Source organism: Hoplias malabaricus, chromosome 12 (assembly GCF_029633855.1).
Source record: "Hoplias malabaricus isolate fHopMal1 chromosome 12, fHopMal1.hap1, whole genome shotgun sequence".
Lineage (NCBI taxonomy): Eukaryota > Metazoa > Chordata > Actinopteri > Characiformes > Erythrinidae > Hoplias > Hoplias malabaricus.
The window spans coordinates 28,540,554-28,568,462 of record NC_089811.1 but is presented as its reverse complement, the minus strand read 5'-3'; the positions used below and the strand labels follow the sequence as shown (position 1 = coordinate 28,568,462).

The 27,909-nt window shown below is 39.5% G+C and overlaps 1 protein-coding gene and 1 long non-coding RNA gene across 3 annotated transcripts; one reads left to right on the top strand and one right to left on the bottom strand.

Annotated features, from left to right (window-relative positions):
• Positions 1 to 661: 661 nt before the first annotated feature.
• On the top strand, positions 662 to 14,914 carry LOC136664172 (uncharacterized). Its single transcript, XR_010795086.1, has 4 exons — positions 662 to 795; positions 3,334 to 3,470; positions 3,772 to 3,902; positions 14,722 to 14,914. It is a non-coding gene; the product is annotated as an uncharacterized lncRNA (long non-coding RNA).
• tbx15 (T-box transcription factor 15) lies at positions 6,278 to 27,587 on the bottom strand. 2 transcript variants are annotated; one of them, XM_066641258.1, is made up of 9 exons: positions 27,383 to 27,587; positions 21,619 to 21,811; positions 19,135 to 19,236; positions 15,692 to 15,863; positions 11,925 to 12,092; positions 11,642 to 11,706; positions 10,167 to 10,264; positions 6,786 to 7,119; positions 6,278 to 6,752 (listed from the first exon to the last, which is right to left on the bottom strand). In XM_066641258.1, the coding sequence occupies exons 1-9, from the start codon at positions 27,585 to 27,587 to the stop codon at positions 6,278 to 6,280; spliced, it is 1,812 nt and encodes a 603-aa protein (XP_066497355.1). The 2 variants fall into 2 exon arrangements, with proteins under 2 accessions (XP_066497355.1, XP_066497354.1); XM_066641257.1 differs by having other exon boundaries at positions 6,278 to 7,119.
• Between the last annotated feature and the right edge of the window lie 322 nt (positions 27,588 to 27,909).

The following is a 27,909-nucleotide window of genomic DNA, read 5'->3' as shown; positions in this document are numbered from 1 at the left end:
ATTGGTAAAACACAGTGTGAAGCCCTATTTAATATGTGTAAAATCTCAGGCACTCGTTTAACCATCTAATCGTTTTGAGGGTCCTTGCAGAGTTGTTGATTTACAGCTGAAATACATTTATTAACAGATTTGCGCCGCTGCCCAATTTGGAATGCGCATGCACAGAACATCATGCTGCTAATATTTTACTGATTTCTTCTTCTAGCATAATTGTAAAGAAACATGACCCTTTTTGGTTGAATGTCAAGGGTGTCCCACATCGTTATTCGTCATGTTTTGTTTAAAAAAAATACTACCTCAACACAGATGTCAGTTGTAAATAAAGTCTTTGCAGGTTCTCCAGTTGTTTAAAACAGTAAATACTGTTTAGACAGTGAGGAAAGGTCAACTCAGGTTTGTGCGTGTTTAAAGTTACTCACTTTTGAATCTAAAGCTTCTGTTTGCTTTGGAAAACTTATGGCATGTCTGAAAGTGCCCTATTCACTCTATAGTGCACTATACACCCCCATTTTTAATGAGTGTCTGAAAACCTAGTGCAGAATTTTCTGTGCACTCAAACAATCCCACAATGCACCACAAAAGTTAGTGTACAATTCAGTTCACTATAATAGTGCACTGTATAATGTGAAATAAGGAGGATAATGATTAGGCAGCCAGTTCGGACTCACTGCGCATGCGCAGTTCAAACGGGCAGGTCGCGCAAATCAGGTAGCGACATCATTTCATCCAATTCCATGATGACATTAAACACCGGAATCAGGGGAAGGGCGCTCTGGGTGGCGCTTTATTTCAAGAGTGAGTAACTTTAAACACCCATAAACATGAGTTAGCCTTTCCTCGTTGTTAGTTGTGAATTTTAAATATCTGGAGCATGGGCGTAGAATTAGCATGGACGGAGGTGACGTGTCCCGACTAAAATCCAACGATTATTTAACTGTCCCCATCAATAATTTAACAATAATTTGGTTTTTCTTCTATTTAAAAAAACAACAACATGATGTATAACGATATGGAGCACATGCCATTCAACCAAAAAGGTCTGTCTATTTACAATTATGCTAGAAGAAAAAATGATAAAGTACCAGGTCTATCAAGTATATACAAATATATTCTGCGCATGCGCTGTCAAAATAGGACAGCAGCACAAATCTGGAAGCGACACTCAATATTCCGGAGCTCCTAGTGCTCATGTCAAAGGAAAATATTTTAACGTGAAGTCTTTGTGAATTCAAAGCATAGGGTATTCCTCCTTGGGACCTCCAAGGTAGTTTGTACCAGTGAGCGCCCCGGGGGCTCTTAGCTGCTTGGTAAATAGTGATTGACACCTCAGTAAACCAATAGTGCAAAAAACAAGACAGGCGATTGCCGAGGTTGTTCACTTAATGGACTTGACTTTAGTCAACAGTATCTGCGCTCCAAGTAAAGCTTGGTTTATACTTGACGCATTGAAAGTCGAAGGTGCACACAAGTGACGCAATCGCGGCGACTCTGCCCAAGCAAATTGGCCCCGCGCGGTGTCGCTGCGCGAGGTCGTGCACCTCCACGTTTTTGATACTTGTACTCCTTCCATTTCCACTGGTTATGTAGTGTACTGTCACCTGTCCTTTCGAAGAATACTGCACCAACGTTAGCGTCAAGTATAAAAGTCCACACCGCTTGCTCAGGTCCGCGCGCTGTCACAGGAGTCCTGCGCGACACTCTGAACTGCGACTCTCGAGCCTTAAAGGAGCGCTGTAGAACACCATTCAGAACCATATTTTATCACAGACGTTTTGGGCAAAAACTACTAACTTTAGGAGAGACTGTGTAACTCTAGAATGTTGCTGGTTTAGTTTCGTTTAATTTTTAATGGCAAACAAGACATCTCATGCAATAAGAACACATTTTAGCCAGAATTATAATCCCGCCTCTCGATTTCACCTTGAATGGTGCAGCAGCTCACCTCCCTGTTCCACATTCAATGTTTAATATTTAATCGTTTACTAATAGAAAACAGATTATTGACAGATTAGTCATCTACTAATATGAAACTGTACATTTCTGTCAGACATTATCTCACCTGTTAAAAGGACATATTAATAAAGAATGATTTAGCACCACACAGCCTTTCCTGAAATACAGTTAGAAAAGCAGATACTGTGCTGTAGCCATGTTCTGGTAATTCTGGTAATGACACCTGTTTCCCTGCATTTGAGTGTAGCCTCCACCCTCCTCTTGATACAAAGTCCTACCCCACATCTGTGTGTTATTCTCTCCCAGTTTTAGGCAGCCCTTTCAAAAGCAGGACTTTCCAGGCATGTGGCTTCAAAAGGTCAAGAGGCAATGATCAGAGAAAGCCCAGTAAAAGACATTAGGCCCCTCACACTGCAGTACACAATCCACCCAGAGTCTCTACTCTCTTCTCAACCTAGTACCATGTTTTGGAAGAGGTGAAGGGTCTGGTTCAATGTTAACTTCAAATGCCAGGTCAGTCATAGGATCCACAGGGACTCTCCAGGCCGGACTTCTCTCATTAGAGGGGGAAGCAGCTTGCTGAGGTTTCTCTGTACTCAGCAGGTTCTGATCCACAGGAGACACAGGCCTGACTCAGAGCAGAATGCTTTCCCTCTGTTCTTATCACTTTATCAGAACCATTTGTCTTAAGGGCCCCACTATCTCAGGCATCTCCCTTCCTCTCTCAAAAACTCTACATTTGTGATGTGTGATTGAGAATGTAACTGAGTTACACATCAGTACAGATACGTTTGTATTTAAGACAGATTTCTCACTTTGAAACAGGAACTACTTGCTGAACTTATTTCTTCCACACTCAGTGCTTTGAATGGGTCTGCATTTGGTGAAAGAGCCAACCTCAAGCTCTGTTCTCCATATCCTGCTGGTACTCTCTTACTGCTTCCCTGTGGAGAGAAAAGTCAAAACAACCAGTACGAGAGAGACGGATTGAGACAGAGATCGTGAGATTGATAGTGAACTAATAATAGCATAAATAGAAGTTATAATATTGGACAATGGTACTAACAGGATATTAGGTCATTAAAAAGCTTGTAAGACATTGTAAAAAAGGGCAAGACTGTTATAGCATGTCATTATAGGCATGAGGTTTACATACACCCAGAACTGATCTCAGTTTAATGTGAGGAGTTGCATAAATAGACTTGGTTTCTAAAGGTTGCTTAAGGAATCTCAGGCAAAGAATGAGATAAACACAAGAGGGCAACAGTTTACCACAAATGTCCATCAGACAGCATTATATGGTCATTTCTCATACCAGTCGTCCAGGCCATCAGCAGACATACGTCCAATTAAACTACTGTTTGATTTTATTTTTTGCAGAACTGGAGTTTCAGTGCTGCTCAGGACCCCGGCTGTTAACATTCAAAATTCAGATCCAAGAAAGATCAGTCATGGCACATTTGGGACATGGGATATCTGAACAGAATGTCACACAAAAATATGGAGAGTGTTATGTGGTAAGCAAAGCTTCATAGTTTTAAGAGTTTTAAAGAATTAAAACATTTTTAAAATTTCTAATTTTTGTGCTCATATGTAACAATCATCAAGAGGACGGGTTTGATGTTAACTGAGTAACTGTAGAAAAATACACCCTCATTTCTCTAAATACTAATGGCTATATTATAAAGTGTAAGTAAACAGGCAACTTCAGCCAAAATGACCAGTGAACCACAAGTGAGTTTCATATGTAATGTTACTAATGGTAAAATAGAGGTTCATTTGAAAAACTTTAATTTAAAAGTTTTTTTTGTGTTGTAGCTTTTAGAGGCACTGAGATTCTTGTTCCTTTCTTGAACAAATTCTGGCTCTTGGAATGGAGCATTTTACAATAAACAGCTCTGATCAACTCTGCTTGGGACATTTAATGATGCAGGAGTATTGAACATATGGTGAGTTTCAGCATTTTTTTTTTTTTTTTTTGCCCAAGGAACATGGTATTGTATCTCCTGTTTAGAGTTTAACACAGCTATCTCTGTTTTCTGAACATATGTGCTCTCAGTGTCCCAACCTGTGATGAATTTATGCATGGGACCAGTTGATTGGCAATGCTGCCAAAGCCATACTGGGGGTTAAATGTGATGAGTAAATGTGAATAATTATTGGAAATAATGTCCAGATAGATGGAGATGGGCCAAATTATGAAATCATGCACTCTTCAACAAAATATACAGTCATTACTGGAGTGCTTTGGAAAACAGGTGTTTCCAATACGTAGGGATGTCTCCACGGTCCTCTACCCCCTTCGTTTTCTGATGACGAATCAGATCTGATATTTCATGGCTGAAACTGAGCACATGATGGGAGATGATTTGAGAGAGAGAGAGAGAGAGAGAGAGAGAGAGAGAGCGGGGGGAGGGGGGGGGGGGGGGGCTCACTTCTGAAGGCATCCATGTAATGGATGCTGATTGTGCTTCTAAATCACTAGAGCCTATGCCTGGATAATGAGGAGCATAGCTGGGACAAGAAGCAGTGATCATAAATATATATTGTAGTGTATTAAAACCAGATATTAAAATGAGATTATGCACATTCAACCAACCTGGTCATACTTCTCTCTGAGCAGGTGGTATATTTGTATGCATCATTGATGTGATTCTTAATGCGATACACACCATCTTTACTTTCTTCTTTATATCAAACAGAATCACCAGTATTAATAAGTAATTTATATCTTCATTTATTTATATATTTATATTCAATCATTCACAAACTTACTCTATCTGAAGCACATGGCTACAAAAGAGACATGTGTTTAATGTAGATACAGATTTACACTCACTGTTTTGCCCAGACAAGCAAGCTCTCATTCATATTGAGGGTCCTGCTGTATCTTTCATCTCATGACCCAAAATAGTGACTTTGATCTTTCATATTTGGCAGTAAATATGTCTTGTACAACTTTAAGTATTTAAGGATATGAGCATAGTTTGTGCATTCCTAGACTATATCCTGACAGATGTCTCATAAACACGTTAACCAAAATGTTGTAAGTTATTTTGTCTACAGGCATATGACCATGAATATTTATATATTTCATTTATATTTTCTGCATATCTGCAACCTAAGTGATTGTCCCTACTTGGAAATATGATGTGCTTACTTCACAATAAGTTTCACATTTTATTACAAATGTTAAGTGTCACACAGGTCGTCCAAGAAAGGTGTAAACCATATAAATACTGTATTGAATTGTTTATTTATTGAGGTTTTGTGCTAGGCACCTGTACAGTTTTAAAGGTCTAAAAGAATATCTAATTTCCACATGTTTGCTTTTTTAGGTCACCATAAACTGGCCATATAATTATATTGTCACTTAGCGCTTAAATACTTTGTTATCTACAACACTCCAAAACATACTTTTATTATTCTGGTTTCCTACTTTTTCCACACAACAAGAAAACTCTGCACTGGCGTGCACTCACCATTATTTATGTGTTTAAAAAGGTAATCCACTCAAAATACAGATAAGCAGTTTCTGATTAAACAGTCAAGGACAATTTACCAAAAGGGACAGTCCTTAAAATTCAAAACTCTGTCACTGTGCACCAGTGTCCTTTATGTGAAATTTACACTTTCTATTGTTGTTGACAGTATTATTAGTTTCTTCCCAACTTGTGCTGCCGCACTGGCCTTTTATTCAATTCCCTTTATTTGTGAGATGCCATTGCTTAGATAATGTGCAGTTTCGAGTTCCCTGGCAGGTTTTTTTCTATTTTTTAAAAGAAATGTCATATAAATTTAAAAACAAAATTACACAAGGGCAGTTTTGCATGTCTCTTGTGCATAAATGCTACTTGAGAAATGATTCCTTCTTGTGATAAGAAATGAGTCCATTATTGCACCAAATCTCAATAGGATCATCCAAGAGCACCCTCAAGACTAAAACTTCAGTTACTCCAATGTGGCTCTGCGCAGAGGTTGGAAATTGTGAGAGTACAGAGGGAAGGTCCATATCAGCTTACATATTTGCCTCTTTTGGCATGGACTGTGGACGAAAAAAATGTATAAATAACACATTTTGCAGTCTGCTTATGGAAATGTAAGGCCCGCATGTATTGAGATGATGAGTTGATGATCAAAGAATTGCTTCATAACTTTGTACATAAGTGACAAATGAAGATGGACTAGTCTCCAAAGACAAGTGGTCTTGATCTTCTAAATAATAATAATAATAATAATAATAATAATAAAAAACCCTGAAAATCCAATGAAATTAATTTCTATGGCCATTCACGTTGATGGTGCACATAACCCTTTTTTCTTTTTAAACCATGTGCATGGACATTTGAGAGGAGGAACCATATTGGCGGCCATCGCAGGCTCCGGCCCCCTGCTGGTTGCTGGTGGGATTTCCGATCATGTGCATACCGTCCATGCTAGTGCTGGACAGGTACTGACGCTCAGTGAAGGCTCCGGCTGAAGAGGAAGAGCACAGCAGGCCAGCCTGAGGTTTTTCTGGGCTGGCTGCCAGGCGTGGTGAACCTGGGAAGTTGTATCCATACAGGTTATAGGGATTATGCAAGGAAAATGCATTATATGAGCTTTGCTGCACGTGATGATGGCTCCCAGTGAACATGTGGGCAGAGGACGGGGATGTTCCAGGGGGGGAAGAGGAGGAGCCAGAGGTGGAGCCTGCCCCTGCCTGCATCATGTACTGGAGCTGGGAGGCAGGGAAAGATGCCAGCTGGCCTCCATAAGCGTCCATCTTACTGCTGCCGCTGCCACTTCCAGTGCTACTGCTTGTGGCCAACGAGGCGTGAGTGCTGCCCTGCATTCCCGCTGCTATTAAAGAAGAAGTTCTCTGGGGCAGGAAGGAGTCTGAGGGCTGGCCGGAAGTTACGCTGCCCCCTGCCGTTTGGAGGCGGCCATAAGAGCCATCCGCCAGTCCCCCGTAGCTCTGGAGAGCTGCCATGTTACTCCGGGCGCAGGCGGGATACTCAGACAGACCCAAGTTGCACAGCTGACTTTCCCTGCAGCCCACATTGAAGGTGTTAGGTGCAAGGTGGAAGGTGGGAGGAGAGCAGGAGGGGGACAGTAGGTGGGCTGCACTCGATGGAGAAGGGGTACCGGTGCTGGAGGTAGTGGGAGAGGTGCCAGTGCTGCCTCCTGGGGAAAAAAAAGCACATTCAGAAAACAAGAGTTTAGAAATAGAAGTGGGTGATATGCAGAAATGCAGTATCATAATTCTTGAAGACATTTTAAAAATACACAATAAGCATGACAACTTTGTGTCATATTTAAAAATGTTGTTAGTAAACTGCAAAAAATATCTTAGTTAATATACTCTTGACTCCAGTTAGTTTCCAATGTTTCAAATTTCGAGATTGTTAAAAGTATAGGACCAAGATACAAAATAAATGTAAAAGTTAAATAACAATAATGCGTTAAAGTTAATGCTGTCATGGTTAATTTCTATTTTTTTTAACACAAATTAATTATTTAATAATTTGGCAACAACCTCCTCCCATAATTCACTCATTTTACAGAGCCTAGTGACATCAGATTTCATTAGGTGATGTACATAGTGTTGCTACTGCTGAGTTCAGAAGGTAATTTACATTTTCTTTATGCTGAAATAAGCAGTAAATGTCATAACACTCTCTCTCTCTCTCTCTCTCTCTCTCTCTCTCTCTCTCTCTATCAAACACATTTGCTGTGAAAAGTTTGTGATTTTGTTTTCTCATACCTGGCTTAACATTTTTATCTCTTATAAAGTTGTTGAAGCTGGAATATGGAGGTATTTTATTGTCTGAGCTGTGAGCTGCACATGATTGTATCTACCACAATATATATTCCACGGTGAATTATTAGAAGAGAATATTTTATTAAATATTTCAGGCACGTCATAGTAAATAAACTCATTTTATATAAATTAGATTTAAAATTATTTTATTGACCATGATACATGTTCTGCTGTGAAATATAAGAACGGTGTATTTTATTAAACATTTCAGACACTGCACTGCATTCAGTTGCATTAAATGGACAATACTGAACTTGTAATTGTTGCATGTTCTAAACCTACTTATGATATCCATCAAAAAAACATGACATCAGTTTCCCTGATAATGATGACAAATGTTCATTTTACTCACCACTACACAAAGACATAACACACAGCCACACTGTACATACACAAATTAAAAAGACACACTGTATATATATGGCCTATATATAGAACACGTAGGCCTATAAAGCACTTCAGAACACAGCCCAAAGAATCCGGCCAGCTTTAAAAACAGACGCACTAGCCAACAATCATACTGAGAATGGTCTCTCGTTTCAGTCTGAGAGGAACAAACAGTCACAGAGTCTCCTAAGGGCAAAGCACTGCATTCTAAACTTCCTCCAGGAATAAGAGAGGGCCTGTTCAAGTTTGGTAACAAGTGCCACATGGAGGCATATAATTGGAAATATATCTCCGAAGCAGTAATCCACAAAATCTCCTCAATCATAAATAGCTGACAAATTTTCTTTAATATTCAGCTATTATCTAAGAGCTGAAATCATCTCAAAAGAGATGTGGCAAATGTCGTAATGTGAATGTGGCTTGAGTTTAGAATTGGATATCTGGTCAATAGAGGCCTTTATATAAAAACAGCATTCATAATGTAGGCACATGCAGTTAAAGAAGAAAAGACACTTGGCAGAAGCATTGCGAATAAGTCAAAGTCTTGGAACTGAATAATAGCTGTGGTATATCAATCACATATTTCTTTATTAATGAGAATTTGGCCAGTGCTCATTTTGCTGTTATTGAAAAAAAATATACACTGAGTGTATGGTAAAGAAGAGGGGGGAAAAATCGTGCATTTCAAAACAATTCAGGATTCGCAGTCTTGGCTGCGGTTTGGGCCAGCTCCATATGCCTTCGATAATCCAGCTGAGCCGTGCTGCACTCGACATGGTTCTCTTCTGCTGGCGCAAGCAGCAGAGGGAGCTCAGAGTGATGTCATGTTTTTTCCCCTGTTGTGGAACAGGGGTGATAGAGGCTTCAGAGGTGCTGGGGGAATAGCTGATTACTCAGAGAGAGCTGCCTCCAGTACTGGAGGGGAGAGACTGTGGAAGTGGGAGGGGCCCAGAGTACCAAAAGTTCATCAGCGGTGCGAGAACTTTAATTAACTTTCAATCTTTTTGGAAGAGTTATCAATGATAAACAGATGTCTGCTCAGACAAAACATTGGCCTAATATTACTCTTACCCTGTGAGAGAAGACCAATAATATTGCTATAACAACTGTTCGCCAGAGCCCTGGATATTAGTGAATGCTAAGTACAAGTGTCTAAAATAGTTATGATCATCCAAGATAGGGCCACTCATGCTTCGATTTTTGTGCCACTGCAAACCAAATCCCTGGGTTGTTTTTTTTCAGTATGGTTATGTGTACAGTTTTGCTGTTAATGCCCTTTGCTAAAGCTCAGAGTAGTCTCTTATGCAATCAAGCCATTCATAACATCCCTGTTGAGACAAAGTCTACATCTCTCCGGTAGCTTTTATGAAATTTCTAGTTGCTCTTCATACTGAACTATGTAGATAATGAGTTGAAATGATCTAAAATAATCTTGTTCTATTGGGCAGCACGGTGGCTTGGTGGTTAGCAAGTTTGCCTCTCAGTGCTGGGATCTTGGGTTCAAGTCCCAATCTGGGTGGAGTTTCTCCCTGTGTCTGCGTGGGTTTCCTCCAGGGTCTCCGGTTTCTTCCCACAGTCCAAAATCATGGAGGTTAGGTGAATTGGCTTCTGTCTAATAACTGTCTTGATGTGTGTGTGCTCAGATATGGATTGGCACTCTGTCCTGGGTGAACCCCTAGTGCCTGATGCAGTTCTCCAGGTAGATGGTTGTTCCTGGTTGAGAGTATATTGTGCGCGTTTGGCTGCCGCTTCTCGCCAGTGTGTGTGTGGATTGAGAGTTGATTGTAAAGTGTCCTTGGGTTTCTAGAAAGGCACTATATAAGTGTAAAGTTATATTAAAAAAAAACACTCCCATTTTATTGTCAGGAGGTTTTAGGTGCCAGGTTTAGTCCTGACACAAAACCATAAATGACCTCAAAATAAAGACAATTTTAAACTTTCCAAACCCATAACTATTTACATGTTTTAGATTCCACATAAGTTCCACATTTCGATGTGTTTTCCCCATGCAAAATCCACACACCTTGCTGTTTCTGCATGTTAGTGAAGTCCTCAAATGTAAGTGTTCTCACAGGTGGTCTCCAGAAGGCATATGTTTCCATGATGGCCTCAAGACCAGTCCTGAGACAAAAAAAAAAAAAACATGACGAAGATAGGAAAATGCTTGCTGAATAATGCATGGACAAAATTAAATGAATAAACAAACAGACAAGACAGAAAAGCATTGACAATAGAAGAAGACATAGAAAGGCAGTGTGAAAAAGAATAGGAGTGATAGAGAGAAATGGGAGAGGGAGAGGAGGAGAAAGGGAGTTGGAGGAAATCAGAGCCTGTAAAAATGAGCAGCTTTTTTTACTGTGCACATAAATCTGGGTGATGTTTCATCTCGGCTCTGTACACGGCTCTCCTTCCTGTGTGATTTACTCCTCTGTGCTGCTTTGGGCCGAGGAGCAGTGAGTAAGGGCCGCCCCAGCCGCGCAACACTGCTTCCCTTCAGGGGCTAAGACTCTCCACTTACTGCTGCTTGTTAGGCGCACACACTAATAACACGCACCAGCTTCGGCTTCAGCTGCACTCACAGAGTAAGAGTGTAATATCTGCAGACCAAAGGGTCAGGAACTTGTTTGTGAAAATTAAGGATGCCATGACTAAATGCATGGCTATACCTGCAAACTGATTTGACTGCAAATTTTGATTGAATATAAATATCAGACAAAATTACTAGCTTTGATCCCATTGGCTGTAAAAGTTTTCTTCAGTGTATATATGGTTCCAGGGACAAATTAAACTGTGGTTACTTTGTGGCTACTCTACTCTATTACACAGACAGATTTATATATTTTTAAGCAATAATAAGAGTTAAATAAGAATATATGTGTGAGTAAGTACATTTTCTGACTATAAATATCTTACTCCCAAATAATCTTTTCATCTGTATTTTTTCTGCAATGAAAATCTAATGCTAGTTCATAAATCAGGCACTCTATTGTTTGAAAAATGAAAAAAGATGTCTCAAATATCTCTGCCGATAATGCTCTCCAGATGGCAGTGTGCTTTCATGTGCTAAGGGTTTGTTCCAGCCTTCCCCTCGTTATATGATAATTCAGACTCACATCTTACAGTGATGGAGAGAAACGGAGAGCGGAGAGACTCACAGGAGAGCAAGGTGGAACAGTACAGTGGAAGAAGGAAGAGAGAGAAAATGAAGAGTGAATGTGAGTGGAAGACACCAGGAGATGTAAATTATGAAGGAAAGGGAGAGGAAGAATACTAGAAGGCCTAGCTCTAAATCAGATGCCGCTATCACAGATGAATCGAGGCTTTCTTGGCAGGCAAAGAGCGAGTGATTTTGTGTGGCAGGACATATGGAATTAAGATTTATTCTCAGAGGATTATTTCCATATTAAAAGGCCACGTTGTGAAACCTGTTTATTTGGACACGCAGCACGGACAGTGCAAAGGAAGTGTAAGTTACACTGAGAGCTCATGAAAATCTACCTGTTTCTCCCTGAGTCCCGGAATCCTTTAGCAAATGGGTTGCGGTCGATCTTTAGCCGGGTGATCTGGGAAGATGAAGAGAAACTCAAAATTACTTTATGTTTATTTTAAGGATAAAATAATATGAAGTCAGCAAGGAAGTTTCACAAAAGGACTATCACTTTCACTTTATATTCCTTGTAAACATTTGGTCCAAAGTGGGTCTTGTATTGCTCCAAAATCTTCTGGTATTTTATTCATAAGAGTCTTTTGAAAGGTGTAATTCTGGCAGATGGGTACAGACCTGTTGGTTTTGGTAAGCTGTGACGGTGGTGAAAACAGTCTCGGGGAAGCTGAAGGTTTTTACTCCTTCCCCACTGGGCACTGGTTTTGTTGGCGACAGCTCACTGCTGAAGTCCTTCCGGATCACATGGACACGGGGCTGATATTTGTGCATGGAGTGTAAGATGATCTGCAGGGTGATATGAATATTTTTAGACATTAAGTTATTTAGCCAATTAATTTACTACAATTCAGAAACCATTCATTTAAATAATAGTCAGAGCAGCCAATAAGTTAATTGTAGAGATTAGATTCAAGGTAGTCCACTTGCCTAAGGAAATAAATAGTCAGAGGACATTGAGTGAGAAAACACAAGTTAATAAAGTGGGAATTCAGGAAATTCATAGAGATAGAACTAACAACTCTGTAAGACTGTAGACCACCGAAACACTCACAATCTGATAAACATTACTCTGAGCTTTCGTCTTTTAGATACAGGAGAAAATCTGGCTCCTGCTTCAGATCTGAAAAAAACACATTTGTTGTTTATGTCCATCCTTTCACTGTGAGAAGAAAATTCTGTTTTATAAAATGAATAACTAAGTACTAAATGCGCATTGTGTCAGTTTGGTTAATAAACTAATGTTGGTCTCTGCCTCATACACAGCACAATACATACATACATATTTTATATATATATATGTGTGTGTGTGTGTGTGTGTGTTTTTGTGTTCCAAATCTTATGAGTTCAGAAAATGCACAGCCCTGAATCAGCCCAGTCTCAGCCCGTGGTGAGTCTTTCACACCCCTGCGCCGGCGTCAAAGTGCAGTGGCTGAAGTTTTCCCTCCAGCCTTTAGTCTGTTTCTCATTAATCCCGGTGTGAAAGAGGTTCCCTTGGGCCAGCTACAACCAAGAAGGTCGAGATTGAGAGCAAAAGGGTTTGCGAAACAACTCATGTTTGGAGCGAATACATTTAATATTCCTACCCAACCATTCTCTTTATCTCGTCCAACTGCACAAGCAAGGAGATCTAACAGCCGCCTCAGGCTCAGACAATACCAGTTTAACCCCAGACAACCCAAATACACAGAATCAGGAGAATCATGTGGCCTGTTCTGCTAAGGAAGTAGAAAACATGCTTCAGTAATGTGGGTAAAAGCATGTTTCTTTCTGGAACTGAGCAAACTAAATAGATGATCTCTGAGGTGCATGTCCACAGGACAAGAAAAAAAAACGAGCTTCAGATAATTTTGGACCAATTTTATTTGTTTATTCCTCAAAAAAAAATTTCACACTGTAAAACAGCTGGCAGTATCAAATGCAGAAAAACTATTTTTAGTAAAATATAAACAGCAGTTGGTAATATCAAATGCTTAAGTTGAAAAAGATTAAAAATAAATTACATAATTTTGATATGACAGCAGTATAATACTTTTTCAGGAGCTTTCATAAAACCACTTGAACCACTGAAGTATTTGTATTAGAGGGTTCGCTGTCTAAAAGTGTAAAGGGAAATCAGTGTTAACTGTAACATCTTAAAAATATGTTAATATTTTGTACACTCAGGATATCTCGACTGACTGGTCAGTTGGAGTACGAGGAGGGAAGGTAAGAAAGGGGTGAATATTCCATCATAGTGAGGTATCCCACACAGGACGTTCCACTGTTAACTTGTACTCCGCCCCTCCGCCTCCAGGCGAACAAAAAATAGTCTTTTTTTTTTTTTTTTTTTTTTTTTTTACGAGGCTGTGGTCAAAGAAAAAAGGCCCTTCTCCCATTTCCAAAAAAACATCAGCCCTCTGGAGCTCTAACACCCATATGTTATTACATTTGTCAGAATGGTAGGGCGATAGCATCAGCGATTCAAACAAAAACATGTCCATATGCACAGAAGATGCCAGTGAAGCTCTACACCACCTTGCTTTCTGAAGGCCATTCTGAGGACATTGACTGCACATCTAAGACACAGACTGTGTTGCAAACATGGCATAAACAATGTATATTAGACTCTATACAATTAAACTTTGAATTAAGGCCACTGGCTTTGAAAAGATACATTGACTGCTTTATATTTCTGAACACCCGATGTTCATAATAATCAAAGCAGTCTGAGTTCAGACATGAAGAAATCTTTTCCCCATTGCTGCATCAAACTTGTCATATTCAATACCATTCAGAAACAGAGGCTAATGTCGTTTTAGAAAATAACATCGTGACTACGAACTCATACTCTCCATGCAGGATTGTAGCACAACACTCAGTAATGTTTTTGGAACAAGCATCATCAGCCACTCATGAGCCATACTGAGAGCATTAGTACAGAGCATGTTGCCTAATGTTCATTCTCTCTTTGATACAGTGAGATGTATCACTTCATTTTCTACATCTCTGTCATTGTGATGGTACATATCCATGACAACCCAGCAGGACATCCCAGGCATCAGTGGGTATCATGTCATTCTCCCAAAATAAACCCATCTCTTCCTTACACATGGCCACAGAGCCAGCATTCGACCAAGTTAATCACACACACCGAATATGCTTTATCATATCAGGGAAAGTACAGTGGACAGTCCAAAGTACAGCAAAGGTTCAGTCAGTCATTGGCTGGGTCAGGTTTGTGTTCCCAGCTCAAGGTAATGAGATCTGGAGGACACGCTCGAGTGCATTTCGAACACATCAGGAAAAAACGTGAATATTTTTCCAAACACCACAATGAAATCTCACTGCTCTTTGTAGTCAGTGGTTGTTTGATTCCAACAGATAGGAAGCATTAGTCAAGTGCATTCAAATGCTACATTTTTCCATTTTTCCCCAGTTCTCCTGAGAGTACGTCGAACAACATTTTTCTTATGGAAAGAGGATACAGATGTCAGGAGAGTCTATAAGGCATGTGATCCATCACCTAGCGTCTGGCTTATGAATTTTGTGCTGTGGAGGTGTGTGCTAGAGCAGGTGCACAGTCAATGTCCTCCACTCACAGGTGTGAAAACACTCACCAAAGCGGAGATTCATTACACATGTGTGGAACGTTCACTGGAATATTTATTCTGACAGGTACTTTACTATGTACACTGCAGAGTAAGCATCATTAAAAATCATTGATTTAACTAATAAAACGGGTGCTATTTGTCTTCATTTAAGTTGGTCGATCTTTTAAAATATAAATGATATTTTTCTGAAAACTAGAAAATACATTTAAGGACACTATTAACCATTCTAAAACATTCCAAACTTTATAGATTTTACAGTAAGACTTTTTCTTATTATTAATTATTTGTCTTCATGTCTACATTGGATGATTAAAGATTCTGTGTGTGATTTTGTATTACGTTGGCTTCCAGTGATTTTATGTTTTGTAAATCACACATAATAAATACACTGATAATATGTGATTATGTGATACATTGAATTTACTTAATTTCCAAGTGTACACCAATTTCTTAGGAACAATATGGGAATTATGAACATATGCCAAGGTCTGATACACTGATACACACACAAGCACACAAATGCCGTTAAAGCAGTAAAAATAACAATGCAGATATTTTAACATATTATGTTGTTCTGAATTACACTAAAAACATAATTTAATATGCGAAGCCAATATAAATCACATTTAAAATATAAATATATTAAAATATCTGCCAGTGCCACAAGGTTTACAATGGGTAAACCATGTACACAATTTAATAAAGTCATTTTAACTCAGACTGTTTTCCACTATGCTTCTGCTAAATAAAACAATCAAAAATGTAAATATTTATATATAAATATGCTAAACTCACATGGCCTTGGTCATCCAACTCGTTGTTGGTGAGTTTAAGCTTATCAAAGCTGACCACTTGTCTCATCCACGTGTCTCCAGAGGCCAGCGAATCTGGGTGGATGTACACACGCGGTGGCACGGGGGAGTCTGCGTTTCCTGCCACCATCCACTTCGAGCTGTGATACACATACCTGAGAATGCAGAGATATGATGATAAGTTACAGTGAACTGATGCATTAACCAGTTTGGTATTTTACGACTATAATACACTACATTTGCAATGATGGACGTGGCCAAAGAATCAACTGTATAAAGCTGGTGAATGTGTAAAGCCAGCGATGTATAAATTGTGGATATAAGAAATACACAATAAGCGAGAGATCAAATGTTTGCATACAAAACTCACTACTAAGTCCCAAATTGTACCCCTACTGTAATATTAGGTTCGCAATTTGTAAGCCTTGAGTCTAATGCCAACCCTCTCTTTTTAGTTGTTCTCGGTGCATTCTCCCTGCTGAATGCTCCGAAGGCTCTACACACTGCAGCCTAAAGCACAGCTGGTTGCCTTTAGTTCTGGCTATGAGCACAGTTGAAAGTGTTTAGCTGTAACGCCTTTGCCAGAGTCATCACTCAGCCCGAAAGCATGGACAAAACGCTCATTTGGCTATGTTGTTATTGCTTGGCATTGCTAAATGTCCTCTGTGTCCCCCTTACATCCCCTTACAGCAACACACACACACTCTCTTTAAACTTGTATAAGGCTTAAGTACACAAGCTTATATACATACATCAGCTAAAGAATATGGATTTCAGCTATTTAACAATAGACACATAAATCCACATATATACCCTCACCCCCACACGAACGCACACACACACACACACACACACAGAATACCAGGCCTTTCTGTAATTTCCTGTTTGGAGTCCTGTTTAGGGTTACGCTCTGTGTAGCAGGGAAAGTGTTAAAGAAAGGGGAAACCTAAGCCCTCAAACAGCACTGGAAATTTGATTAGTCTTCTTTCATCTTCCATAAATCTGCCATCTGGCACCAACACAATCAATAAAGCCCCAACTTTATGTGACACCCTTCTGAGAGCAGTGCAGACATAGGTATCTAGTGTAAAACTACACATATATATAGTATTGGAATATGGTAATGTGTAAACTAAAAAGCTTTTAAAAAATAATAATAAAAATATATTAAAAATTAAAAATTGATTAATTGTCTTGCAGTGCAAATAACAATAATACCCTTTATTAAGGAGCTGCCCAGATTAGTTTTGAGTTGTTCTTTTTGTTCTGTCTGTGCATATACATTCATACATATATATATATATACACACACACACACACACACTAATGATGAGGTCCAGAGAGAGAGAGATCCAAGGACTTGGACAGTTCTGCATTTTCCTATTTGTGCTTTCGAAAGTAGACCATTCCGAGCTGCCACATTAAAGAGAAAAAGTAATTCAAGAAACACATAAAGGAAGATTTAACAAGTCTAGCATAAACTCAACGTTCCTTAAAAAAGGCAGCGTGCCTAAGTAAAGTGAGTAAATTCCAATAAAGGCCATGTTTCCAGACCCAGGTCTTGAGATGGATGAAGCATTCCAGCGACAGCTCTGTGCGCCGTTTGCAAAGCCTTGTGGTAAATTCCCCAGCCAGGGAGAAAATCCCATTTAATTTTACAAGATCTGCTGGCTTCTAAAATCCTCCATGATATGTGGGGGGCTCTAAATGACTCTCTTCCAGCTCTACGCTGCAGTCTTTGAATGACTGTGGTTCTATTTTCAGGGCATGCTACATGCATTTAAGTGTAATTTGAAATCCGAATAAACGTGTCTGACTCAAAAACATCACCATTACAATAAGGTGCAATAAATTTGTTTTAAAGTGCCACTGTTTATTTTGCCATGTCATTATCAGTAACCTAAACCAATACAAAGTGTAATAGCTCTTACAGTTAAATGTCTCTGTTATGTTTTATTCTTTATGCATGTTATATGGCATAAGAATTACAAAACTGAAAATAAGTGAATAATAATGTCCACTAAATTAAGATTTTTACATTTGCGTGGACAAACGTACAACACTCATGCCACTGAAAGAACCTTACAATCGGCCAAGAATCTCAGCCTTCTTAAATAGTTCAGCCTTACGTCCTATATCCTTTATTCTTCAGCCGTTTTCCTGTTCTACAACAGTTGCACAGATGATAATGCATTCACATTTTATGGGTCTTTCTGCAGTAATACTGGTTTACAAAGGTACTGACGAGGTTTAAGACGCACTACAAAAAGAAATCAGCATTTAAAAACAATAATAGTTTTTTGTATTTATTTTGTGAGGACTAAAATAATCACCGTGACACCTGCACTTTAAGCAGATATTTCTTAAGTCACCTACAAAAGCCCTTGCGTGTCACTGAGTTATGACTGTGCCTGTGCAAAATGCAGACATTTGTTTAATCCCAATATTTTAGCTATTCTTTTTAAAGACAGAAAACAAATACATTATCATACTGCCGCCATGAGATCTCTGGTTCTCTTCAGATGAAATGGATCTGCTGTGAGTGTGATGGAACGTTGTCATGGTGCAGCTGTAATCACAGAGACACACTAAACCGCCTTCTCTGCTGATACAGCAAATCAGCCATAACTGCTGTGTGTATCTAGTGCTGCATGCATGCCTGCCTTCAGCACACAGTTATCTACACTAACACGGTAATCTACAGTATAGTGTAGCACAGTGTGGATTTATTATACTGTCTCAGCAGAAATGCAATGAAAACGTATTCATTTTTTTAAGGTATATCTGGGGAGATTACTTGTAATTTTAGAGCAACAGGAGTTTAAAAAATTACTGTAAATACCTTAAAAATAAGTCCCCGTAGACAATCAAAAAATGTACTTTTAAATTTTTTAAACATATAAATTTAAACTTGGAAAGATAGTAAATTCAATGCTTACTGCAAGTTTGAAAAAGAAACTGTGAAATGACAACGCAAATAAGTCTATCTGAAATTATATGCCATTATAAAGAAGCTGTATGTGAAAAATATATTAATAATAAAAGGAGAATTAGCAAATCATTCAAATAAATTTGCTGGTTTACTCAGAACAATGAATAACACCCACAACTAAAATGTCTTCTAAATTCAATGTAATGGATGGAAACAATAATATGTGAAAATATAAATATATTGAGTTGTTAAATATAGTTATAGTTTATGTATTTTTTTCTGTTTGAGCATTCCTAAATTGATTGAAAATTGTATTAGTGACAGGTAGTCTCTGAATTTTGCACAAAAAGTGTCTCCCTCTTTGACCTCTTTGAAAATAACCAGCAATGAGAATTTTAAGACATGAAGAATATCCCACCTACACACCCAGTCTGTCCCTCATTCCCTGCTCAGGAAGAAGTAATCACCACTTTTGGACATTCTGCTGTGCTCACCTGTATCTCTTGTTGTCCACAGGTACGATGTCCATGGCTATGTAATACTGCTGATGAGGATCTAGTCCTACTATTTTAACCCTCATGGCTGGAAACATTCTCCTGGAACACACCAAAAATATATACATGTTGTTGTTGTTTTTTTAAAGCATTACGATATTTCTATTCTCTCATTAATGTTCTGTTTAGAACGTCCTAGAGTGTTACTTAAATACTTATGATATCAAAGACAAAGGTGAGAGCAGTGACTTATCCCATTTAATATATTTTCACATCATGAAAGCCTCTTCAGATGAAGGTGACATCCATATTATCACATGGTATTGGGATGGGATTTACATGTAACAGGACTTTTACGAGAAAGTAAGACAAGTACGTTGATAATAAGGGGAAAACTGAGGAAATAAGGGAAATAGCGGGTTTCTGTACTGGCAGTCTCCCGCACTTTCCGTTCTCAGAAATGTCAGTAAAATTGTACCGAAAAGTGAAGTTGAAAAGAACCAAAAACGCGGAGTGAACTTTACACTTCAAAGCGCTTTTTCTTTTCATTAAAATGCCGTAAATCTCCCGGTTTATAATGAGACAAAACTGATGTCTTTCCCTTCTCTCGCTCTGTGTTTGAGGAGCTGAAGTGCAGTGCAGATGAATGGAGGACTTCTCTGTTCATTATAACAGCAGCAGTTCAGACTGAGAGGCTCAGGCTGGTATTGCTTTATTGGTCAGAGCTCAGTGAGCGCGGGCGCCAGCGGTAGTTCATTTATTTTATTTATTTTTATTATTATTTTTATGTAAGTAGCATAAACCACGGCGTCACAGTGCTGTGTACCGCACAGAGTGACGGCAGAACTTTCCGCACGTTCCGCAGGTAAACAACGCGGATGTAGACTTCATTATGTTTTTTATTTTATATTATTTCTTTGGCCGTTATCAGTGTTTAGTGTTTTAACAGTTTATTCATGGAAAATAATGTTGTTGACGTGTTACCGTTATAAACGTATTTATAATATTCGACAGCAAAATAAAAGACTCCAGACGCGAGGTATGACTGACAATGAAGCCAGAAATTGTTAGCCTCGCTGACCTAAACACTAATACGGCAGGTTCACACCTATCTGTAATCATTTATTCCGTGTAATTTTCTTACCTTAACTATTTGCCCGTTGGTTCTTGTTGGACCAAATAACTGAATTTGACAAGGAGATAAAGAAAAGTGGTAGCCTATTTGAATATATATATTTAAAAAAAAAATTATATATATATATATATATTTTTTTTTACACAATAGTAGCAAACTTAAATGTGTTTAAATATAATGCGGCGAAAATGATATATACATACTCATTCGAATCAATAAAGCAACATTCAGAGCCGCCTTACTCAGCCAGCAGTCAAAGTGATATAAATCCATAGATCCAATGATAATTAGAAGTTAATTATTCTCAATTCATTAATAGAATGGAGCAACGGAACTTCGTGTCCGAGGCCTGTTCCTAACGGACTGGCGCTGTTCTCTCTCTCTCTCTCTCTCTCTCTCTCTCTCTCTCTCTCTCTCTCTCTGTGTATATATATATATATATGTATATACCTGACGGGTTTCAGTGGATTTAAATGAGGCGCAGTTGAAAGTGAATATCTACTGCTTTGATGTCCTGCAGGTCCAGACCCAATGTCCGGAGACCTCTGCACACGTGCAACACATTAGCGCCCCAAAATGAACTGTTTAATCCCTCGAGATTAAAGAACGTGAGGTGTGGAAGTGCGCGTCAATTTTTCTTTTCATGACGCGACACAAAATCTCGAAAAATGGGCACCTACCTGAATAGATAACGGTCAGGTATCAATTATTACATCACCGTCAGGTATAATATTGTAATTGGAAAAAAAATACTAAGAGGTATAATGGCCACATTTTTCAACTGAATAATTATGACACTTCCTCAAAACATTTAAAACCAGAGCCGACTGAAAACGTCAGTGACGAAAGAGGAGACACAAATGCCCGTAACGTTGAAATAAATCTGTTTAGTGTTTATTTATGATAGCTATTATTAGTATTAACGTATTGATTTGTGTGCGTTAAATGATGTCATTTAAGGCATATGATAAGAGACATTGTGGGGGAAATGTGTACAGTGAGTCAGTTTATCACTCTGCACCGATTGTTATTCCACTGGTGGGTTTTATTAAAGACATATTAAATAATTATATCTTCAGTAATACTGGATGCTGCACATATGCTGGTTTTCCCGCAGGAGTTGGTCTTTTAATCGTTCGTGAGTCTGCGAGTCAGTTAATCTGGTTTGGCAGCGTTAGTAAATGAATCAGTGAGTCAGTCAGAGACTCAGTCAATAAGTAAGTGGTTAATGAATGAGTCAGTCGTTGACTCTGTCCGGGATTGAGTCATTAATCAACGAGTCAGTCGTTAACTCAGTCAGTAAATGTCTATCAGTGAGTGTTAGTGTAGTGTCCAGGCTGCGTTCTTACCGTCCCGCTTTGGTGATGATCATCTCGGTGCCGATGTCGTGGAAGCGCTTCCACAGATCCGCGCACTGCAGCTCCACCTGAATCTCCTCCATAGAGACAGCGGCAGGGGGCTCAGAGCACGAGCCCGAGACCCCTACATCCACGTCCACGCGCTCCACGCAAACCCCCTCCGAACACGGACTACCCCCTGAGTCTGAGAGACACACAGAGTGAGAGAGAGACGTGGATAGAGAGAGAGAGAGAGAGAGAGAGAGAGAGAGAGAGGTCAGACTCACACTGGCAGTAATTTTCTGGGCTAAAGGCTAAACAGGTTTTTATACGTATTTTACAACACAGTTACAATCTGCGCCCAAACAGAAGCTTGCCAATAAATCACCTTTCTTCTTTTTTTAAAAATAATGAATGCGATTATTTTTATTTAAAAAAAATATGTGTGGAATTAGAGGATTCATGCGACACAGAATTAATGTATTTCCTACAAATATGTATTATTAATTACTGATGAAAATAAAGCACAGCGATATCACCGTTCACGCTAAGAACATAAAAATCAGCTCATTTCCCTAACATCCTCCACAGATCAGACCCTGCTCAGGCTGACCTTTCCCTGCAGGACCGAGCTGCGTTTTAAAAACCAATGACCAGATTAGATGTGACCTGCACAAGAAAATGCTGTATGAATTACTTTAATACAACAACCTGCAGGTATTTTTCCCCAATCTTATTCGACCAAATGCTGCAACAAATTCATTATTCGTATAGACACGGCCCGGCCCTGAGCGCACACAGCGTGCAGCACGACGTTTGAAGGAAGGTGAGTTGTGTTGTTGGCCGCAGCGCTAAAGGTGCGCGTTATTTATGCGTTTTATTCCTCGCTCTGCACAGAGGCGACTCACATGGGGCAGATTGTTTTGGCAGAACACACAATGCAAATGAGGCTGCACAGAGCCTGGCTAACAGCCCAGGACACAGCAGTGTGTGTGTGTGTGTGTGTGTGTGTGTGTGTGTGTGTGTGTGTGAGAGAGAGAGAGAGAGAGAGAGAGAGAGAGCTCTCTAAGGACGAGAGTGTACTGGGGGCACTGAAGCCCTGTGGCCTCGACTTTCGTTTCATTATCTTCACACAGGTCATAATTGACCTCTCTCTCTCTCTCTCTCTCTCTCTCTCTCAGCTTGACATGCTGTTGTCTTCTCTGTTCTCTTTTACACACGGTTACACACGCACGCTCCTGTCTTCTTGCACACACACACACAGAGCCTCTGACCCAACTTGACTCTAAGAGCAGCCCCCAAGAATTGCAACTCAAAAGTACACTTAAATGAGCGAAACGAACAGCTCAAAATATCTGATCACATAGCGGTATTAACAAGTCTGAAAATCTCTTTCAGATTTCATATTTGTGTTGAGTAAAATAGTACAATAGATAGATAGATAGATAGATAGATAGAGAGGAAGCGTGCTGCATCTCATACTGTGAAAACATTGTTCATTTTCTTTAATTAGTGTGTAACGTAAAGGGCAGAGAAACTGCGCGTGTCCTCAGCACCAGGACTCAAACCACATGTACCATCATCAGCCGAACAATCAGTTCCGAATAACCGCGGAATTATGTTCGAGGGTCGGATTTGCGCGCGCACAATTTAACTTAAAAAAACGGACAAACTCTGACTCAGTCACGTTGCTGACGTCCATAAAGAGCTGTTCAACACCTCTTTACACACAGAGACCTTTTACCGAGGCCATGGGTGTCGCACGGCCAGCAGCCACGGGGTTCTAGCCTTCAAAAGACTCGAGGAGGCTCAAATATTTGAGAAAATCCTCTGCAGACGTAAACACATATCATATAGGTCTAAAATGACAAAATAATTGAAATAAATGACGAAATGTTATCAGTCCTCAGTTCACTGTTCTGTTTCAATTACAGTCTCGCGCTGTCATGCACTGAAAAGTAAGAATAATTCAAAGCTTATTTGAAAAATAACAAACTGGTGTAGAACACGATGCTCTTCAGGCTTTTTCTTTTTTTCTATTTTTAATGATATATTACAAATATTCAACATTCCCTCGCGAAATGAGAATGTAGAGTACGATCACAGCTGACTTAAAACCACCGTGGTACATTTGCGGACATGTCAGTCAACAACAATATACCTATGGTATCTATTATTCTGACAGTGTATCTATTATTCTGACAGTGTAAATTATTCTGACCCTTATATTGAATTTTAACACATTAGTAAAGCAAGGCTGGACACAGTAAAACTTTGATTTTCTTGTTCATTTTTACAGCTTCTCTCACTAAAAAGAAGAGAAAAACAATAAAATGCTAAGTCTAATATTCTTTACATCCACAACAAAAACAAATAAACCAATGCGCATAAACACTATTACATCTCATCTCTGCTGGCTGCAATCTTGCGCGCGGGTCTCGCCGGTGTCTAATCCGTCCCTGATTTATACAGAGAATGAACGCTCATCTTCCCTAGCAGGTGAGTAACCGAGTTGTGAAGGTGGGGTGTTGATGTTATAAACGCGGTGGCACTCTGAACTGAGAGTGTGTAGCACGGTTGATTTCGGGTGTTCCAGATCTGAGCACGAAATTTCAGAGCAAGCCAAGACAGCAGAACACACACCTGCTTCCGCTGAAATCCCCTCAATCCCGAGCAGGAGCGAGGGGCAGTAAAAAATACCCATTCAGACTCAGACTTGAGCTGCACATCTGTCTCCCTTCATTAGAGCCGCCCTCAGTGAGGGGCATCCAGTAAAAGGATCAAAATCACATTATTTACATCATCCTAAAGACACCATGCTGGGACCCAGTGTAGAGGCGCTCGCATAATTTTACCCAGAAACCCTCACACTCCGACACATTTTTTTATTTTGAGATTAATACCTTCCAGCGACACCTTATATTAGTTTCATAAAACTTCTCATATGTACACATTTATATTTATATTGTCAAGGTAATGTTTATTATTTTATCAAACTGTTACATGTTTATTTTATTTACACATTCAGTTCTTTCAACATTATACTGTTATTATAAATCAGAAATAACAAATGTCTTAATGTGGGGCGTTTCTTACAGTATCATTTTAACAAATAAAAATAAAAAGAAGACTGGGAATTAATAGAGATTTCGAGCCCGTAGTAAAACATCGACATTAATGAGGAACTCGTATTGTGTTCATAAATAAAAATATAACTCACACAAATGTAAATGATTAACACACGCGTGGATTAGATTAGCCGAGTCAGTCCCCGGAGCTTTAATACATTTCCTCTGTAATATTTTCGCGCGCTGAAATATTACATACAAACCAGCAGAAGGCCTGAGTGTTAGTCTTGAGTGAGAGGTTTAGAGGCACCCTAAAGAACAAATAAGATCTACTCGTCATTTTCTCCTTCACCGTTAACGCAGACTCTCGGGCCCCTGATTAATCAGCACGCTATTATACAATATTACAGAGTGCAATAGTAATAACAGTAATAATAACCATCAGAGGAACAAACATTCAGACACATGCCACTGCACACCAACAGTTTACAGCCCGTTTCAGCTCTAAACCTGTATCACCTCAGAAAAAGCTTGTATTTGAATTTGTAGCTTTTCTTTAACTCTCCATAAAGTTAAAGCAGTGAAAACGTAAAGGCTACTCTACTGCAGCTATACACTGAAGGCTTCTGAATATTTGTCTGTGTTTGTCACGTTTGGCCTGTTTCTGATTCAGAGCAGACAACTTTAAAAATGTGCGAGTGTTTCCATCCACAATAAAGCTCCATCTGTAATTTTAAAGATGGGCTGTTATCAGGGAAATCAAAACGTAAATATAGAAAAGTATTCTATGAGACTGTATTTGGGACAAACGCGTCTTACACTGAGTCTCTGATTGTTCTCTGTTCTGTTCACGGATACATCCATTAAAAACCGTAAAAAAAACTAATTTACCTCCATCTTTAGACAAATAACAGCGGCTCTGTATAAATAATATGTTTTTATTATTCCCCGTGTTTATTCCTGGCTTTAACCGATTTGTAAAAAATTCAAGCGTAATGATTATTGACAGCAGTCTACTCACCTCGGTGAGAGCGCGAGCGCTAATCCGCGCACTGACAGATCTCGCGATAGTTTGTATTTTCAGGTGTTGTTGCGGTTGTTGACGGTGCTGTGATTGAGCGCAGGTTAACAGTGCTACAGTGGTGAAAAGGCTGGCCTTGGGTCTGTTGAGTGAAATGAGGATCCTACAGCAGCGCACTGAGCTCAGAGACTAATGAAGTGCTGACTGGAGCAGAGGCAGATCAACTCCACACACACACACACACACACACACACCACATACACACATGCATGCATGCCCGTCTGCCTTCTTAAACACACACACACACACAGAACCAGTCTAGAACATTTGATCCACAACAGAACAATGAACAACTCAAAGAGGCCAAGGACCAGAATGATCATGTATCAGTGACTTCACAGATGTCACAGATTTTTTTGCAGAACGGTTTTATATAGAACTGTATATAGAACGGATTATAGAGAACTGTATAGTAAATGCTAATGTGTGTGCGTGTGTGTGTGTCCCGTCTCGGTCCGATACATCACATCAGCACACCGGTCATTTCAGTGGGCAACATGGACTTAGTACGATTCTTCTTTTAATACACTGCGACATTTAGGTAAATCACTCTTTTAGAATATTTTAAAGAAGGTGAAAAAAGCTGTCATATGAGAAAAATAAAACGTTTCTCAGACCAAGGAGTGTCATTACGTAAGCCTTATTTTCCATCTCTCACCATTCAAAATAAAAGTGAAAACGGCTTCATTTTTTCAGATTAACGGTAAACTACTTAAATCCGGGCGCATGAAAACTATGTATTGCGTAAAATTAAAATAAAGACACTATGTGGCCATGTTAGGATTTATAAAAAGGCTCTTGATCATATTTTACATGTTTTATTATTTCAGCACGAGGCCAGTCACTGCGATGTAACACGGCACAATTATTTCATCCGAATTTCTGACGAGTTGAAATGTTCAGGGCCCTGGTGTTTTTTTTGTTTGTTTGTTTGTTTGTTTGTTTTTTTAGAAAACATAGTTATAATAACTATCTCATTTTTAAGATATTCCCAGCCTCAGTAAGAAATCAGAAGCACCATACACTGGGAAGTTGAAAAGAGGCAAAATGATATTAAATATTAGCCGATTATTATTATTATTATTTTAGCTTTGAACATACAATATTGATTTTACTGATTATTCGGTTAATATAAATTTGCTTTGCATTGGTGATTAGGACGTCAAAAAACGTCCCCTGTAGTGGCACTGTTGACTGTCACTGAGGTGGTTTGCCTTCTGTGAATTCAGTGCACTTAAATGTATTATTATTGTTTTATTGTAGATATTGAAGTTGAGCTGATTTTAAAGCTTCTGTTTCAGCCCCACGCTGAAGATTTTGTTTTTCTGTTCGAAACAATTACAAATATTCGTCTTTCTCCGCAAAAGAGAATGTAATGACATTTTTGTGGTTCACAGCTGGACTTAACTAATGTACCCCTGGGGTCCATTTACACTGTCTGCACATTTAGTTAACAAAAGATGTTCCAATACGGGCCTTGCGTGTATTAACATAGTCAGTAAATTTGCGTGTTACCACTGTAAGAAATTTGAGGTCGAAGCAGTTTTATGAGTGTTAGAGTGGTGCTGGAACAGAGGGGCAATGTGTGTGTGTGTGTGTGTGTGTGCGTGGTGTATAGGGCACTCACCCGCGTCGGTGTCCAGACAGTGCTCGGTCTCCTCCGCGTCTCTGAGCGCGTCTCCCGGGCTAAGAGTTTCCATACTGAGCTGTTGCAGCTGTTTCTCCTCCCAGCCGCGCAGCCTGCGCTTCTTACTGCAGCCGATCAACGCCTCCACGGAGAAAGCGTGCGCCCTGGAGCTCAGCGCTGCGGCCGAGCGCCTGCGGTCACTCATCTCCCTCTCCCTCTCTCTCTCTGTCTCTACACACCCCCCACACTGGCGATCTCACACTCACAAGAAGTCACACTCACTTACACAGTCACACTCGCATACACACACACACACACACCTACACATTCAACAGCACTCCCACACACTCGAACTAACATTCACTTTCTCTCTCTCTCTCTCTTTCACACACACACACACATATACACACCCACACATCCACACTACAAAAAAACTGCCTGAAAACTCTCGACGCGAGCCAAATTCTCCAGCGAGTGCAGTAATCCAAAGCGTGAGACTACTTCGTGCTGCGTGTGCGCCTCAAAGC

Coding starts and splice junctions, on each gene's coding strand:
- tbx15 (XM_066641257.1), bottom strand. CDS start 27,587: ATGAGTGACCGCAGGCGCTCGGCCGCAGCGCTGAGCTCCAGGGCGCAC. Junction 12,093..15,691: donor AGTTGGATGACCAAGGCCAT/GTGAGTTTAGCA, acceptor ATCACCCTGCAG/ATCATCTTACACTCCATGCA. Junction 10,265..11,641: donor CGGGACTCAGGGAGAAACAG/GTAGATTTTCAT, acceptor TTTTTGTCTCAG/GACTGGTCTTGAGGCCATCA.